The sequence below is a fragment of the Mytilus californianus genome, unplaced genomic scaffold (genome assembly GCF_021869535.1).
Source record: "Mytilus californianus isolate M0D057914Y unplaced genomic scaffold, xbMytCali1.0.p SCAF_5, whole genome shotgun sequence".
In the NCBI taxonomy this organism is placed as follows: domain Eukaryota; kingdom Metazoa; phylum Mollusca; class Bivalvia; order Mytilida; family Mytilidae; genus Mytilus; species Mytilus californianus.
In genome coordinates, this window is record NW_026262701.1 from 10,981,455 (window position 1) to 11,001,475 (window position 20,021).

Below are 20,021 nucleotides of genomic sequence, written 5' to 3' on the forward strand. Positions count from 1 at the left end.
ATTTTTGTCATCTAAATTATTTTCTAAACGGGCAGAAGATACACAAATGGGGCAGTCAAACTCATAAGACGAAGTCAAACTGACGACTACAATGTCAAAACAAGTAAGACTACGAAAAGACGAAAAAGTCAATAAAACACGAAAGACTACGAAAAGACAAACAAGTCCATGTAACACGAAAGACTACGAAAAGACAAACAAGTCCATAAAACACGAAAGACTACGAAAAGACGAACAAGTCCATAAAACACGAAAGACTACGAAAAGACATACAAGTCCATAAAACACGAAAGACTACGTATACGAAAAGACGGACAAATCCATAAAACACGAAATACTGCGAAAAGACGAACAAGTCCATAAAACACTATAACGAAAACTAGAGATCGACAAATTATTATGAAGATAGTATTTGATATAGATCTTTTGTTATTATATTTGTTGAGCATAATAAGGGAGGGTTGTGATCTCATTATCTAGTTTAGTACTGTCACATGTTCATATACTTATCCTAAGTCAGGAACCTCGTTTTGGTTATTTTTCGTTTTGTTATATGTTAGTTTGAATGTCAATGAATGGGTTTCGTGTTGAAAAAAGATATTTTTGTATGTTCTCTGTAGCTGTTGATTTATTCAATGCTATTATATATTCAGGGCGATTAAGAGTTTGAAATATTGTAGTAACACTTGTCCATTGATGAAGACGTGTCATTTTCGAAACCTATTGGAGTTGGTTCTCCATCAGTTTTTATTCGAGCGCCACTGATGAATCTAGTGAATATGGATTGCGTGTAAGGCGTTACACATTATTAGCCGGATATCTTTGATCAGTATTTTTTGTTTCATATGTTTCACCGTTATTTTTGCTAGCTTTATTTATTTTTTTCATTCGTTTACAAAGCCCTCTTTCCTTCAAGGTAATTCTGTCTACAGCTTTGTAAAGCAAAATTAGATTTTTATTTCATTTGATTTATACCCTTTTTTCGGAGGATGGGTCTTTTGAAATGCCTAAACAGTTCGTTCATATCAAATCGGAAGAATAAAGAATAAAAACAATGATTGACCTTCCAATGTTGTAGTTATAGATTCAACCAGATATAACAAACTTACAGACAACATGAACGCCTCAACTATCTATAGCTAATAGCTTTGCAATTGGTATTTGTACAGTAATTTTTGCTGTATTATGGAAAAGTATTTCCTTTGTGACGTTCAAAACCTTGGCCGCAATCAGAAACCATAAATCATGACTGTCCATCCGTCTTGGAAAATTATACACTGATACAAATCACCCTATAATTGCACTAATGAGGGAAACAATTGTGTTTATCGGCAAGGTTAATATTGTATATTCTTGATACATTTCTCAGATCAAAGTTGGCAACTTAACTAAACTATTGGTAATGAAATGGTTATTCGAATTTACAGTATTTTGTTCAATTACACGTAATTGCAAACCTTATCTTTGTGATCAACACAAGAAAGCAATGTGTGGTTACTTTTACTAATATTCTACCTCTTGTTGATTTGCTTTCACAGATGATGTTCCCGAGATTCGACATTATAGTCATTGAACACAAGTAGTGGTGTCCAGTGATTAAAGATGATCATAACCAACTTAAATGCATTATATTACTAGTGTATATCTGGGGAAATATGTATTCTGTAATTTCATCCGAACTATTTTACTCTGAAATCAATACAGACTAATGTGAAATGTATAAAATGTTCATTAACAGTTTGACTGGTGATAAAATTACTATAAAATGTCAGCATCGCTTTACTGTTACGATTTGATGGACATTACCAATTTATCGAAAGACAAATTCTCTTTACGTAATGAAGAAACAAATATAACAGATTTGGAAGTAAAGTGACACTGATTATTTATCTGTCTAACTTCTTATTGAGAGAAAAGGTTAAAAGTCAAGTTATAAAAAGAAGTTATTACCTCATATATCTAGACCTTTATTATCAGTTTAGCTAAGTCAATGATATTTATTACTTTGAATTTTCTTATTGTCAGCATCGTTAAAGTACTTCATCTTATTTCCTGAAACGGTGTCCATTATCAGCATTTCAACGAACTACTAATTAGATTAACAGAATAGCGTCAAAACACATAAGACTTTTTAATAGGATAAACTGCTATTTTTTTAAACAAATTGGCTTCAAGACATATTTGTTTTATTGTCCTGTAAAGGAATAAAAACTAAATGAATAAGCTGGTAAAGATAACCAGTAAAAAGGCAGATTTTAACAAGGTTTAGTCGTCTAGCGCAAATTTTCGTTTATTGTAAGATACACCATGTAATCGGAGATTAAAAACATTTGACCTGTTACTAAACCTCCGAAGATAGGAACTGTGGTTGACATAATCTTTCTATCAGTTTAATTGAAGTCTGGAATTGGCATGTCAGTTAACAGTTAGTAGTCTATTGTTAAATTATGTTAATCATTGTCATTTTGCTTAGTTTCTTCTTTTGAACTAAGTTGTACTGTGCATTTTGCTGTGTGTTTGTTTATTCCATATTGGCTAGAGATATAGGGGAAGGTTGAGATTTCACAAAACATGTTTAAACCCGCCGCATGTTTTGCGTCTGTCCCAAGTCATGAACCTCCAGCCTCTGTAAGTCTAGGATGTTTTTAACATTTTGGTTCATTTGTAGGTTTCGAAGTTAAGTGTGGCGTCCATTTCGCTTAATTCGTAAAAATTATTGTTAGGGTTCAGCTGAATTCTGCCTACTGGTGCTAGACTTTCTCTCTTCTTTGATGAACAATTGGTGACCTTGTGCTGTTTTCTGCTCTTTAGTCGGGTTGTTGTCTCTTTGACACATTTCACGTTTACATTCCCTATTCTATAAGACAGAAATATAGTAATTTCTTTCATTTAACCTCTGAAATTCCGGAAAATGCTTATCTGATGACGAAATCTAGTATGTTTGTGTCTAATTTATAGAATACGCAATCCAGTTATTTCAATTAGAAAATTTGCTTTCAAGTTAAACAAAGTTCATATGGTATAAACATCTTTTTATTGTGAATACTGTAAATAAAAAGGGACTGAAGATACTAAAAGAGAAACAAAACTCAGAGATCTATAAGAGACATGAGTCTACAAAGTGAAACAGAAAACGAAGAAAATTTACCAAATGAAAATAAAATTGTCAAACATATATGTCAGGAGTTTGTCAATGTGTGAATATTCCTATGGAACCTAAATAAGGATAAAAACAATGTATGTTGATGATTTATATGCAAACGACACTTTAATACGATGCTTTAATGAAAACCTTCGGGAACACATTTTGAAACCAAATATATTAAACTTTAATGGGATTTGAACATCGGCAGAGTAATGGTAATGTTGACTATATTTAAAAGCATCTAACCTAAAGGAGCCAAATGAGTACAGTCTAATTCCTCGAAAAACAACTTTGGATGAAAGAGTTTAAATCTTAGTTTATAGAGTTTAATACTTCATTTTTAATTTTTGATATGTTACTTTTTCAACAAAAAGTTAAAATCATAACTGATAATTTGAATCATTTAAGTACACGAGCTATGAATACAAAGCAGATGGTATCATTGTTCACCAGCAGTGGTAAGTAATACAAATGTGTTTTTAGAATAAGTTTCATATCTAGATTAGAGTAAAGACTGTCATTCGGTTATGACAAAAAATGAGGAACAATTTTACGATTAATATTCTTACCTCCATGTTTTCAACAATAGAGCACCATATGATATAGAGAAACCAATTTCCCTAAACCAGCACCGTAATATACATGTCAGAACACTCGCTTCAAAATATCCAGTAATCAACTGAAAACAAATATATGAAAAAATTAGTTTCAAATAACCAAACAAAATCTTCTAAAAAAATATGCAGGCATTTGAAAATATGAATACTGTAGTTTAAAATAAAAATCCTATTTCATACTCATTACTTCTCTTGGGTACATGTACCGATGTTTAAAATCTGTCGTTATTGTTAAAGACCATTAACAAACTACGATTTTGTCCGTTGACTACATTTCTAGTTACTTCTACTATATCTTACAGGAGAATTACTTCCTAAATTTCTTTTCCTTAGGTGTTGTTGGTTATCTGTTTCATACAACAATCTGGAGTTGGTTTTATTTTTTTGAATGAGTTACGCCGGTTGACCTGAGGTCAATCATCGTAAACGACGTCATCGAACCATCGGTTCCTACTGTGACGTATTAACATAAGCATTGTGACGTAGGAAATTTACGGGAAAGTGCACGAACTCGAAAGTCGTCTATTGCACATAACACTTATCGTTTTATATTTTTTTAAATTTCGTTTTGGAACATTTACTTTTGTTGTGTTTCATTCATACTTGAATAAGTAATACATATACTTACTGGACAATATAAGAAAAATGCACCCAGGACAATCAAACGTAATAATACTGGACTCGCTGCTTTCATTACCTATAATTATAATAAACATGCGTTAACACATATTGTAATGATGTTGACGAGGTACAATAATGCAAATCTGTTTGTTGCTACTTACACTACCAAAGACATAACATGAATTTCTATTACCTCAGTTCGTAGAGATGAATTCAAACTGCAACTTATCACATTTTAGCAAATGAAAGTACACCGAACTTGAGTGTGCATTAGAAAAGAGAGGCGGAAGATACTAAAGGGATTATCAAACTCACAAGTCGAAAACAAACAATCAATGTCATGGCAAGAAACCAAAAAACCATCAAATGTCTAATGCGGTTTGCTACATTCGAGGAAAAAATTACGGAATTATGGTAACGACATACTGGAACATATCTGTCGTCATCTGTGAAACAAATATTCCAAAATGGTTCATCATTTCGTGAGGGGGTACGTAAAAAAATGAAGGGATGCTTTCAAATCCAACACTTGGCTTAAACGCTTCCGTTTAAGCAGCAACCCTCTATCGAGGAAATCATTATAGGAAATACATGCTCTTGGATATCATATTAACTTGGAGATATATACTTCATATGCAGGCGCTGCTGGAATGTTGCTACATAGAAATGAAAAGTTCACAATTGGGAAGCTAATATCATCTGGTTTGTTTCAACCGACACTAGATTTTAATCAAGATATGAGGCAGACTTATCTGTATCTGTTGTATCCTGAACTGATTAAACAAATATACTTTAGAGTTAATAAAGTATTGCTTCGGGTTCTCAAACAAAATATTTAAAAAGTATTTTTAAGATAAGTGAAGTATATGCAAATGTTAACATTAGACACAATTGACAATAATTATTTTTTAATCATGATGATAACTGTATCATATCATGGATTAAGAAATTGTTCAAAAACAAAATTAATTTCTTTCTAAAACCTGCAGCAAGTAAGGAAAATGCGAATAAATATGTTTAGTTTCACCAGTTTCCATGATGTTGCTCACCACAGGTAATACAACTTGATATGAAAATGATATGTAACATTCAGTAATTATCAGGAATCGTGGGTATGACAAGATGACTATATTCATGGTCATCTGTGACACTAATTTATAGCAGTCGTCACCCAAACATGACGGTGGTGTCTGTTAAACTCTCAACGTGAAAATTCCTTGAACATTACCATTAAAAATTATAAGTTTATAAGCTTCCTTAAAAGCACTTTTTCAATAATCAGGGAAATTGTGATAGGACACGGGAGGCCTAGAATATCATATCTACTGGGAGATAATAATATTTGACGTTCTCGCTACAGTTTTGATACATAGAAAAACGTTCACAATTAGAATATTCTAATCACCTTTTTTTGTGATATTAAGTTCTCAGTCAACAGCAAATTTTATTCAAGCTATGAAGCAAACTTAACTGTATTTGTAGTATCCTTTGTTTAAATTTCAATGGGATAGATATATGTGATAAACATTGTTACCAAACTTATTATTTAGTGAGAGTAACATCTTTATAACGGAATGAAAAGTTATAGGAAATTGCCAGTTTGTTTTCATTCTTCTAGAGAAGCTACTATATTGTATGAAGCCAGTCTCATAGCAATAAAGGAACAAATTGGCAAGAAAAATAGCACAGACGATTCTATAGATATGCCATATATCTCCTAAAATACACATCAATAACATAGAAAAAAATTGTTATCAATTGAACAAATCAAATATCTTGATTAAATTTGAATATTTTTTCTTCTAAAGGAAGTCATATTCAGATAATAAATCAGGAAAGTACTATTTTTCTACCATATAACAATTTATTGAATGAACCAAATTAACTAGATTTAAAAATGCACTTTCAATATTTTATTCATCAGTCAACAATTAAAATATTTATTGGCCCTGGTTTCTAATTCTACTAAAACCTTAGTGCATTTTAAAAGGATTAAATAACTTTTAAATGTTTTTCCCCTATTATACTAAAATCATTTGGAAACCTTTAGAAATCCGTAAAATTCAAATTACAGATAATTACATTATGAGTTATTAGTGAAATTACCCGTACATATTTGCCAACGTAATATTCCTTATAAATGTAATTTCAGATACAACTATTCAACAAATCCACTGCATTTAAATTTGGGAAAAAATTGTTATTCGTTTAAGTGAAGTGTTAAATCTGTATCATCAAAAGAAAAATAAAGAACTCCAAGGAAAATTCCAAAAGTCCCTTATCAAATGGCAAAATCAAAAGCTCAAACACATCGAACTAATGGAAACTAACTGTCATATACTCGTCATGGTACAGGCGTTTCCTTATGCAGAAAATGGTGGATTAAATCTGGTTTTATAGCTAGCGAAACCTTTCACTTGTATGACAGTCGTATAGAATTCCATGATATTGACAACAACGTGTGAGCAAAACAAACATACGTAATAGGTAAAAATGTCAAAAATTGGGGTACAGCAGTCAACATTGTTTTATAATCTGTATCACTATAAAAACAAACAACTATGTCAACAAAGAAAAACAAAAAGGCATATAGACACTTTTTAGACAAAGCACATAAGCAAAAATGAAAGACAAGAATACAAAAAGTGACAATAGCAAAATAACACAATCACATAGTTTTCACTCATTAAAACAAGATATACTTAAAGTCAGAAAAAGATAACATGACTATACATTTGGTTTTAAACCATAACAAGTTTTAATTTTAAAATGCTATTTTCAAATATAGACTAATGGAAACTAACTGTCATATACTCGTCATGGTACAGGCGTTTCCTTATGCAGAAAATGGTGGATTAAATCTGGTTTTATAGCTAGCGAAACCTCTCACTTGTATGACAGTCGTATAGAATTCCATGATATTGACAACAACGTGTGAGCAAAACAAACATACGTAATAGGTAAAAATGTCAAAAATTGGGGTACAGCAGTCAACATTGTTTTATAATCTTTATCACTATAAAAACAAACAACTATGTCAACAAAGAAAAACAAAAAGGCATATAGACACTTTTTAGACAAAGCACATAAGCAAAAATGAAAGACAAGAATACAAAAAGTGACAATAGCAAAATAACACAATCACATAGTTTTCACTCATTAAAACAAGATATACTTAAAGTCAGAAAAAGATAACATGACTATACATTTGGTTTTAAACCATAACAAGTTTTAATTTTAAAATGCTATTTTCAAATATAGACTAATGATTTCTTTCAAAGGATTTATTGTTTATATGGGTCCAAAAGAGTATGCTTCGTGACGACTGAAATATTATTGCTTAAAATACTTGAGTATGCCTCACATTATCACATGAAAATATACAATTTTATACGGCATTTCATTTCAACGTGTGTATCTATCCTTTTCAATAAATGCATAATAATGGTATGTTCCTAAAATGACAAAAAATATCAAATAATAAAAATCAGATCATGCTGTAATTTATGCTAAATTCGCATTATTAAATGCTAAATTCGCCTTATCAAGTAATAATAGAAAAAACTTATAAATGCATTTATTCTTTTAAATTTTTCCAAGCTGGGACGGTGTGCTTTACCCTTCATGTTTTTTTAATTTTAAAGCACACACACTTTCTCTCTCTCTTTTTATGAAAACATTATTCGTAATATTCAAGTTTTTTTATAACGTTCAACCTATACATTGATTTTTCAAAGACTTGCAGTATCAAGATGTCGTTGCATAAAAGAAAATATTCTAACAAAGCAATTGTTGTTTATTTCAACTTTCCAAGCGGAAGTTATTAATGAAGATTTTCAATCCTTTCTCCCTAAACCTTATCTGCAAATAAAGCATTTTGATTTTTATTCCTCTTAGCTAGTTTAAATTTTAATTACAACTTATGAAGCTGCCTTCATCTTCATCTTCATTGATAGAAATCTACTATGAACATTGAATAGATTTGACAAATTCAAATTGAAGCTACAAATTGCAAAAACATGTTTCCCTCGGGGAACATTATTGAAACGTCAAAACTTATCCCTTTATTTTTTTTTCAATTTAAAGAGTCACTTCGTTAAAGAAAGAAGATTTTTCGACGCTTAAGAAACACTTCAAAATTAATCAACGAAAGTTGTATAAAATGAAAGTAATAGTTTCTAATATCGTGTCATAATAAAATGGCATGAATTTAAGCCAAAGCATGTGAGAATTATCCCAAATGACAGCTTTCTCAGAAAACATATCAGGCTTTTGTTGAAATAAAACATTGCTTTCTTTAGAAACAAAACACGTTACGTAATCTCCACTTCTTTTAATCTATTAATATCAAATATCCATTTAAAATGTCAAAACAGAAATCTAATCTGTCATTTAAAGTTACGTTTAGAACAGAAAAAAACGAATTATATAATTTGTGGCTTAACGTTCAAATCAAATCTCATTTATGTCACAGTCAAGTGTGACACAAACAGAGAGAATTAATCAAGCATATAAAAGAAGAAAGAGAAGAAATCTTATTGCGCTTTTAAAGATAGCAGGGTGAACATAATTTCAATTGTAGGTCGTTAAAATATAAATTTAGCCCTTCGTATGTAATCTTGTATATATATTGTATTGTACATCTCGAACAGATGTTTTGACTCTGTCATTGAAAGATAGTAATCAACATATTTTCCAAAAATGTGCAAAGAATTTTTTCACAATTTATATTATTAAATCATGAGGAATCGCAAACTTGAATTTATAGTAGATCACTGTAAAATAATGTCACAATCATATAGATTTACAGGAGAGATGAATGATGTTGATTTATATGATGCTTGTATATCAATATCCGTTGGGATTTAGAGTTAGTATCATACTTGATACGGAAGAAAAAGACTCTCTGATGACAGGCTATACGTAGAATGTGATTAAGGAGAAATCTTTCAAAACAGATTCTTCAAAAACACCAGACTCAAAATTTGATATGCAATATGAGTAATTTGTCTACATAAGCCCTATCAGGGGCTGTCGAAACACAACAGTTATTGCAAAATCGACGAGAAAAAAGTTGGGCTAAATCTGATTATGACCATATATGCATCCTTAGTGTTTCAAATAATGTTAACATTTATAAGCAGTGAATTTACCGAAAATTTCAGAAGCGCCGACTACCTGGCTAGTTAGGAAACGAATCGATCACCAGTAGTGACATCGACCAATTGGTTGTTAAATCCTATCAAAGATACCAGGCTTTTGATTTATTTCGCCAGACGGACTTTTCGTCTACATAAGGCTCTTCAGAGGCGTTCGAATCAAAAAATCGTAAACGAAGTCGAAGAGGCTGAGGATAGACAAACATTGCTCGGTACCATCCGACGGTAAATTAGGTCTAGGCTTAATCTATAGACAAACATCGCTCGGTACCATCTGACGGTAAATTATGTCTAGGCTTAATCTATAGACAAAGATCGCTCGGTACCATCTGACGGTAAACTATGTCTAGGCTTAATCTATAGACAAACATCGCTCGGTACTGTCTGAATGTAAATTAGTTCTAGGTGTAATATATTTCTTAATAAGCACTATATGATTACTGATATAAGTTGGAATATGTCTTGTCATAATAAGACGCTGGAGGAAATTACGACATGGGATTACTTTTCTGGATCAGATTCGGATTATGTAAATTAATTTGATTTTACGTACTAATATCATGAAACATTACAGTGCCGGTTCATACATGCAAGACTTGTTGGTTCGTCGTGTTTACGCTCCCTAAAAGTTTTGAAATTTTAGTGTTGTCAATTCTGACATTTCGAAATCATAAAATCCATTTACACTTGTTCATTTCAATACTTTTCAAATCGAGTGTCTAGATAAAATACAATTTATTTTCTACCTTCAGTTTCTTTAAGACTTAAGGTGGTACCTAACACTACAGGGAGATAACTCTGTAAAAATCAGCTATACGTTTTAATTACGTTGTATTGTTAAGGAAATATTAAGCTTCTCAATGATCAAAATTAGTGTTTGTCAAACTGCTATATAACCAACGAAAATTTTCTGATAAAGTGGTTGGTTCAAATTTTTTGAAATTTTTATATTTTTGTCAAAGGGTCAAAGTAAACATTTTGTCAAAATTTTATGAAAATTAAACGAGCCAAATTAATATTAGTCAAGGTGTTGGGTACCACCTTAATGACGAATAAACGTACAATTTTACACACATTAATGTGTTTTAAACGTGAAGATGTAAAGAGATATATATCCGTTTGTTTTTAATATTTTTAGCATTTTGGGAAAAATCACAGTATTCTAAAACGGTATCAACAACATTTCTTGAACACATTTTATTTTATAAGAGCAGCTTGATCAGTATTCATTGTAACTAACCTTGACATCTCTATATTGCACTGAAAACCAAATCAAAAGTGGGATACAGCACATAACGATACATGATATTCCAAGTAACAGACTTCTAGTCAACCAATCAAGTGACAGAATACATGGACTTCCGTCTTCACACGTGTCACATCCGACAGCACATGGTTCACATACAAAAGTATCATACCTAGTAAGCTCTCCCTGCAATTATTAAAGGTTAAAAATAACTCACAATATAATTGATTTTATATATTTACTGAATAAAGATACTTTTACGGTTAGATTCACACCGTTAAAATACTTATTGAAAAAATGTTCTCCTTTAATTGTTCACTTCATCACACCTCTGTTTTCTTACATACTATATTTTCAGTACAACATACATCTAGTCGGACGGAATATAAATAGCAGGCATAGTTTTTTTATGCGCTAAATGCATTCTTCTGAGACAAGCATGTTCATAACAAAACATAGATGTAAAGTGGATAGTACAAAAAGGGGACAAGAGAGTGGAAAAAATATCTGAGATCAAATCTGATTGCGAGAATACTAACATATACATAACTGATTTCATTGAAGTTCAAGTCCATCACATAACAAAATTAAACAATATTGATGAAACTATATATAATGTCATGTTTTATACTTGTATTACTTAAATGATTTTCGTTTTTAATATACAGATGTAGTCGATATTCAAAAGTTCCCTCTATTTAAGTAGTCGTGTTGACATTATTTCATCAGTAAATGTAGAGGTTTTGGAAAAGAAGGACACTTGAATATATTATATATAATGGACAATAAAACTTACTGTTGTTTCGCAAGGTGTCAATTGCTGCACCAGTTACTTTTTCAATTTTTTTCCGTTCTACATTTTCTGAGTAAATAGCATTTAAATGTTTGAGTCCTTAAAAGTTTATTAAAGTGGAAAGTGCTATGAATTGTATAAAACATAAGAGCTACCAGCATTGTCATTTTCTAATCTAACTAAAGTAAAATACTGAAGATAATCTTGTACTCCAAAAAGAAAATAAATTAACCCTTTACTAATAGAAGCTTCTAATTGTTTTTCATTATTAAAATAAATCGCTTTTAAAGTAAATCAATCCACTCCCTTATTGTATAACATCTATTGCACTTTAACTGATCTGAAATTCATATTCAATCATTTTTAGAAGTGTGCATATATATGAATTTCAGATCAGTTAGAGTGCAATAGATGTTATACAATAAGGGAGTGGATTGATTTACTTTAAAAGCGATTTGTTTTAATAATGAAAAATCATAGGTTTGAACGTTGTTTACAATTTAGACTTGTATATATATATATATATATTTCTATAAATGTTTTCGGAATTTATTACTTGTATACCAAACGTATTTAAATCTTATTCCAGGACTACTCACCCTCTCTTTCTTCGCAAATTCTGCTTCTATTTCAGAACCATTGTAGTATCTCGGATTAGCGAAGATATCTGGAAAGTAATAACCGTCCTTACAAACACACTTATAAGATCCTCTGCGAAATCCGAGACCCTCTATCGGAACACACTACAACAGAAGGTACAGAAACTTATAATTTTAGTTGCATATATACAGTTTGAAACGCAAAGTGACTATTACACTGTGGATTCATTTATTTTCGTGGGTACCAATTTTCGTGGATTGAGAAAAACGTGGATATTTGATTTTGTGGTTTTGCAATGTCTGCATACAACCTTATAGAAAATGTGTAATTCGTTGAACATTTAAATTTGTTGTTTGTCTGAAACCACGAAATCTACGAAAATTGGCACCCCACGAATGATAATGAATCCACAGTAATAGTATTTGCATATAATTCTACATGAAATTGCTTTCTCGGAGACTACACATTTAAAGTGATATTCAGACTACATGGATTCAGCATACACTTTAAGACTGTCGTCACGAGTTAGTTGACCATTACAAAAGGAGTGTCAAGAGGCATATCTTATTTGGGGCTTTTAAGGGTTTGTCTTGTTTTGTTTTGTTTTACAATTTGTAAAAGTAGCAGTAGGAAGAGAAGTACTATTTAGCCAATTACTGAGAGAGACATGTGGAGCAGGATCTGCTTACCCTTCCGGAGCAGCTGAGATCACCCCCAGTTTTTGGTGGGGTTCGTGTTGCTTAGTCTTTAGTTTTCTATGTTGTGTCATCTGTACTTTTATTTGTCTGTTTGTCTTTTTATTTTTGGCCACGGCGTTGTCAGTTTGTTTTCGATCTATGAGTTTGACTGTCCCTCTGGTATCTTTCGTCCCTCTTTTATATCATACTATTGACATAATTTCAAAAAAATAATATTCCGAAATAGTAAGGTGTTTTTTTTTAAGAACTCATTAATGCTGTTCACTTGATTGACATTCGGAAACATGAAAGAGAGAAAAAAGAGAAAACGATTTAAAAGAATGGACATAAGCATACGACCAGTTCAAAAAAGCGACCGAAGCCATTATAATCAACACATACTCATTGCTTTCATCCAAGCCATTATAATTAACACCTACTCATTGTTTCCATCCAAGCCATTATAATCAACACCTACTCATTGCTTCCATCCCTTTTTCATTTGAAACTTCCTACTCCTATCGTTCTCCATTTCATGATTGTCTACGAAGCAATACAACATAACCCATTCTCCTTTACATTATAGTATAATATCATATTATATTTTTACTTCCAATAACTTTACACTCAGTTCTAAGTTATACATAACATGTACACTACTACTGTATACATTTGACATGATTCGAATATTTTACAACTTTTTTTTCTATTTTCACAAAGGTCAATTTTGGTTTTCAACTTTTGTACAGAACATTTTCAGTTTATATTTTAGGCTACCCTATCCACTCATCGACTTCATGCTTGGTTCATGTACTTATATGGTTCCAACAGATTGTATTCCTATGTTTGTTTGTGATTACCTAACTTATGATAGTTTGAACTGGAGTATATTATCACGTTCAGTTTTTTAATATTTGCTTCTTGGTTTGAAGCTTGAAAACTCAAATTTATTACATTTAAGTACCTGAATGCATACAGAACAAACATGGAAATTTGTCAACAATTTCTATCAATATATGCCATAAAGTATCATTGTAAACACATGACAGCAATTTAAGGATTATATGAGGACATTAAGCAAATAGAGGGGCTAATAAAATAAACAAAATTTTGAGCAATAATAAAAAAGTGCCATGATATGAGGTAGAATGAGCCATATTATTTGTAAATGGGATAGGTATAGAGGTGTTGGTGTGTTAAAAGATCCAGGGGACAAAACTCAAATGATATAAATCAAAAGCAAAGAATCATATCTACCTTAGTTGTCCCCTGTTTACATTTAGCTGAACCAGCGAAAACGTTCCGTTCGGTATTCCCTGGTATATTTGGACACTGGTCGATATCAACCTTTTGTAAGTCAATGTCGATCCCACTCGTTCCTCTACAAAATATAAAAGCAATTAATGAAGGTTACCCTTGCAAAAATCAACATCAATATTTAATGATGAATACTGTCATTTGAACGAGTTATTTAATTCCTGTGTAGGTGTCTTATTTGTACATATCTGTCTATTCAAGAAAAGTTTCACGGTCGCTAAGAGCAATAAGTGTGCACCATTCAAATCTATTTATGGAAACTGCTTCAAAGGGGTCAAAGAAAACAGTCTATAATCATAGAAATCGATACATCAAAACGGTTTCTGTAGAAAAGTCAACCATATAATGAATCCAAAATTTGCACAAAATAGTCATAAAAATATTCAAATCATGTTAATCTATCGGAAGTTTGCAGTCAAGAATTATGATGACGACGACTATTATGTTGCTGCTATTGGTGAATATCGTTACAAACAAAACTAGCTTGAAAGTAAATTGGTGAAGGGAAACTAAAAAACAAAATTAAATACAAGTTCTTTTTCTGTACTTCGACTATAAAAATCTTTATATACATGATATCTATATACTGAAGTTTTGATAACAAAATATTTTGATTTACATTATGATATAAATTTGCTAACATCTGAGCTTACAATTCTAATGTATATCTATATCTTATTGTGAAAAGTATTTGCTTTTTATTGTTGCCCGTGACCACAGAAACGTAATTGGCACCTAATAGGAAGGAACTTGACGCTTCATTATAATGTGTTTTCTCGTGAGACTATTAATGATGCGATATACTTAACTATGCTCCATACAAACATTTATGTTTCTAAAAATGGTTAGAAAGACCTTGATGGCAATTGAAAAAATGACTCAATAGTCTTAGTCGGTTAATATAGTTTGTTTAGACCAAATTTTGAGAACTGTTTCAATTGGGTTTAACCGAAAGAAAATAGCAAATCACCCAAATTTAAAATGCTAGATACAATTAAGTGGTAAAGGTAATTTCATGGAAAGTTTTTTGAAGGTTTGGGTTGTTGTTAGTATTGTGTCTAACTCGAATATTGGTTTTTGAAAGAGACACGTTTATTTGATTATTAACTGAATATGTAATTCAGTGGTTCTTATAAATTAATTTATGAATCCATCACATTTTGTGTTTGACAAATTACTTTAACATGTAGCCATAATGGTTTCACTTATAATAAAACAGGAGAAGCTATTTTCCGCTAATCAAATAAAGTACTGTAAGATAAATTTGACAATTGTTTTTCATTATCGAGCTCCGAGAAGTTGATCTGTGGATGCATTTTATCAATAAATACGGAAGCCAATATTGCAGCAATATTAATATTTTTGACAGGAAAATGATATTTCAATTCAATAAAAGTAATCTTCGAATCATGCAGTGCTTGTAATTAAATGAATAACTATACAGGACTATAATTCAAAATATAAAGCATGAAAGTGATATATACACTGATGCAGACTACCATCGACATATGAGAAGATATTGATTTACTTTCAGAAATAAGAAATAACGCTTTTTTTATTCAAATACTACCATCACATGTAAAAATCGATAATACATTGTCCGTACAACTTATATGTTAAAATTTTGATTTTCACTTTCATAGGATGAGCTTTTCTTGTTAAAAATCACATTTATGCGAAAAATCTTAATTTTCAATATAAACCCCTTCTTAAAGACTCAATATTGTGTAATTTTATCATTTATACTGGGCTTTTCAGGAACAGGCAATATATAAGCTTCTCAGAAGTGGTTAACAAATTTGTCAACTTGATCAGGGAATTTTTCTTTCGAGTCCAAAAAGAAAAAATAGTGTATGTGTTCTAGATACAATTAGAGATTTTAAACAAAGTTTTCAAACCATTTACAGTTTAAGTTTGTGAAAAAATTGTGAGCTTAAAATTGATTAAAGTCTTGTGATCATATATTCAGGTAACACTAACAGTAATACTTTACCAAGGTTCAAATCTCATAAAGTGGTAAGAAGATACAAACCAATGTAAAACTAATAAAACAAACTGAGAACTCCAAAAAGGAGCAAGAACGAGTGCGTGGACAGGGTAAGCGTCTACTGTAATGCATGCATTACCCGCCCTGTGCATCCACAATTTATCATTAAATTATATATTAGTTGACAACAAGAGTTCATTTTAATTTGTCTGCAAGCAACACTGTTCCATTTTGCAATTGTAAGATAAGCATCGAACTACTGGGAGCTTGACGTATTGTATAGTATAGTCACTTCTGTTTTGTTTTGGACTAAATGTTGAATCTAGAAGTCTTTTGACTTCTTTTGTCGTTTGGTTGCTTTCTCATTGTCATTTACCCAAACTCCGCGTTTATTCATAATTAAAAACAAAACATTTCTGATTAAAAACAAAAGTAAAGACTGGCATGATGCTGAATTTTTCTTTATATTGAAAACATATTTGTGTGAACATGTTTACAGGAGACAGCCGGAATTTCTATTGGCAGCATATGTGCTCCTTTTCTCGCCCACCATATTTCCTTTATTCAGAGGAGGATGAAAAAGCTAGCATTTACGTCAACTTCGCGCTTTGCTACATAGATAATTATGTCCTGTCACTGTATAATTTGAAGTGTGGTGACTGTTGATTGCATCCGTTTAACTTGAAATCAAGAATACCACAGATTATTTAGAAATGTTTTCAAATTTTGATCTTTATAAAAAATTGACGGTGAAAATAGGTAGATTACGTATACTTAACTTTATAAACAACAAAAATAATCTCAAATTTTCAATCGCGATGTTTTTATTTCTATGTAGCTATATTCTAGCAACATATGGAATGTTTGTCTCAGTTGAAACAATATTCCAGAGCTTGTGTTTCATATCATTATTTCTTTAATAGAAGGCTCTTGTCTTCGTGGAATTGTTGAACTTAATGTTAAAGCTGACGTAATCGTTTCAAATGATTTACAGAAGCCACCATGTTGGTTTAGCGTTATCGAATAAGTGAACCACAGAAGACCACGGATTCGTTCCATTTATCGAAACCACAATCCCATCCTCGTTTCCTCGAATACGACATATCACTGGATTATTAACTGTTATATGCAGCACAACGGGTGCCACCAGTGAAACGGTTTTTTGTGGTCTGCTTTTACTGCTTGTTATTTTTCCTTTTTTTTTTTGTCATGGCGTTGTCTTTTTCCTTGTTGGTCTTTTATAATACCTCCATGGGTGTGCGTATCTTCATTGCTTTTTTCGGAGACAGAATCATATGTAAAACCATTTTTCCATTTATCAAATGAATTAAAATTGTTTGATAAATGATTATCCTGGACTGAGAATATAAATATGATATAGAACTGTACGTTAAGATGTGCATGTATGCTGTGAATAACATTATATTATTAATAGAAAATATTTGCTACAAATCAGTACATTGTGTAAACATTTACAAAACACATTTTTTTAATGGTTAGGGCGATCATTCTCGGCACACTCATCTGTGTCATAACAAATTGGAATGAAAACAAAGCCAAATCACTCAAATGTTTAGAAACAATAACTTTAAAACCGGAATGATAAGAACACCTTGGCTATAATGGCGTTCTAATCGGTTAATTAATCACGTGTGATTTCCTATTTTGTACTGCTTCAAAGCAAATTCCAAGCATTAGTTTTATCAAATGATTATCAGGTTTGAAGGTAAAAATAAAGAGCTTGTTAAAGGTTTGAAACCTTTTAGTGTTTTGTGTTGGGTTTTGTTTTTTCCTATTTCTGCTATCGACAAAAGGGATAAACCATAACAGTTTATATCGGTATTATACAATTAACAATAAATTGTTGTTGCTAGAAGATATTTCAACCAACACACACTTATTCGATATAACTTTTTTTAAAACAATACATTCTAGTATATACTGCATAATTCTGAAGGAGATAATATTCAACTCGAGTTAAACTGTGTCCAATACATATGTCTGAACAATCATTAACCTTCATCCGGTAATTTCAAAACTAATGGTTAAAACATTTGATGAGAAGTATATACGTGACGGACTGTATCACTAAACGATGACGATTTTCTACGGTCAACTTTCCTTAAGGAGTGTACTTCTATTTTTTTGTTTTTAAACTAACTGTTTCCCGTAAAAAGAACTAATTTAAAATAAATATATTAAATCAGGAAAAATACCTAAACAATGACTAACTGGGTAGGAGATACCTTATAGGCTAGCAGTCTACCAGCAGTGATATTGTTAAGGTCTAATAAGTGAACCTATCATTGATACCGTTGACACCTTTGCCTTCTCTGTACTGATTTTATTGTATGTGTTATGTACTTCTTGTAGTTCTGTTGAAAAACTAAATGGATAGGACTCAGCTTTAAAAATATAGTTAGATAAACGCAGTCACAAGTTATTGTGCATGTCCCAAGACAGAAACCTCGTCGTTTGTCTTAAAGTAATATTGACTGAAAGACTAACAATGACTTAATAATTTATTGTTCAGTGTTTAAGGAGCTGTTGAGATCGAAATGATCGTTTCAGGTCAACATTTGTTTTCTAGTGTTGACGTAAACTCCACAGCATTTAACACTAATTAACTGGAACTTCGGAGTATCAGTACACTAGCGTCGTACCAAACAAGCAGTAAAATAAAAATAGTTAGACACAAGAATATTTGTCCATGGGACACCATGCCTCGCTTGAACAATTCTTTCCCGTATTCAATGAACCGTGAAATATGGTTCAAAACCATAATTTTGCATTTAATTGAAAAGAAACTACACATCATATTGTACATAATGTCCAAGGTCATGTGACAAAACTTCATGGTTAACAATTCTACCCAAAAACATTAACTCGGGAAGGTACAGGTTTCACACTATAACATTTCAAATTTCATTGAAAAATGATATTGGGTAAAAACTGTATTTGGCATATGATTTTATTAGATTAGTTTTAACTTCATTGTAAACTACAACTACAAAAAAACGCTAACCTGATACGGAAGAGACGAACGTAAAAACAGACGGACATGGGATGGATGGACGAATGCATAAACCAGACCAGAAAACATAATGTCCCACTACTAAGTAGATGTGGCATCAACAAATAAGTTTGATAAGGCACAATAGTTTAATGATCTTATTCTAAACATGAGTCTGCATAGAAATTTAGCGTTTATCAGAGTGAGACAAAACAATTCACAGGGCTTGGCAATGAAACCATGCAAAATACATCATTTGATAACTAGTAATTTCAATACAGGAGTGAAAAGATATCAGTTGACAATAAATTCATCCGAAAGAATAGGATTTATTGTCGTAAAACAAAATGCAAGGTTAACTTTATCTAGTTGATGTGTGTTTGACAGGAAATCATATTAATGAGCATAATGATTCCTAACATATCAAAAACATATTATAAAATAAAGCGTCGTGGTTGAATTGCCAGTGAGACATCTATCCAACATGAGTGTAAATGAAGCAGATTTAGGCAAGTGTAGGTCATACAGCCTTCAAAATAGAGAGAACCCCATGCATTATAGTCCGCTATAAAATGCCAAATATGAAACAACTCAGACGATAAAACCATCGGTCTGATTTATGACAAAACAATAAACGAAAACCAAATATGGCAGACAGCAACTAAAGACAATCAATAAATTACAGGCTCCTCACTTAAAACAGGCACATTTAGAATGTAGAGGGGTGAAATATTTCTATGAGCGCTCAACCCTCCCACTTACACGGGACAGTGTTGTAGAACAAACTGTAAAATTTAGTTGGAAATTCACGATGCACAAACACAAATAAGACACGATCTAAGACTC

At 31.5% G+C, this 20,021-nt stretch overlaps 1 protein-coding gene across 1 annotated transcript in view; it reads right to left on the reverse strand.

Moving 5' to 3' along the window:
• Nucleotides 1-20,021, reverse strand: part of LOC127701460 (probable G-protein coupled receptor 158) — a 62,321-nt gene that overhangs the window by 17,646 nt on the left and 24,654 nt on the right. Inside the window, exons 3-7 of the mRNA XM_052205328.1 lie at nucleotides 14,116-14,239; nucleotides 12,181-12,324; nucleotides 10,783-10,974; nucleotides 4,391-4,459; nucleotides 3,715-3,824 (exon numbers count right to left, since the gene is read on the reverse strand). Coding sequence (XP_052061288.1) covers nucleotides 3,715-3,824; nucleotides 4,391-4,459; nucleotides 10,783-10,974; nucleotides 12,181-12,324; nucleotides 14,116-14,239 — 639 coding nt within the window. The remainder of the gene's footprint in view (nucleotides 1-3,714; nucleotides 3,825-4,390; nucleotides 4,460-10,782; nucleotides 10,975-12,180; nucleotides 12,325-14,115; nucleotides 14,240-20,021) is intronic.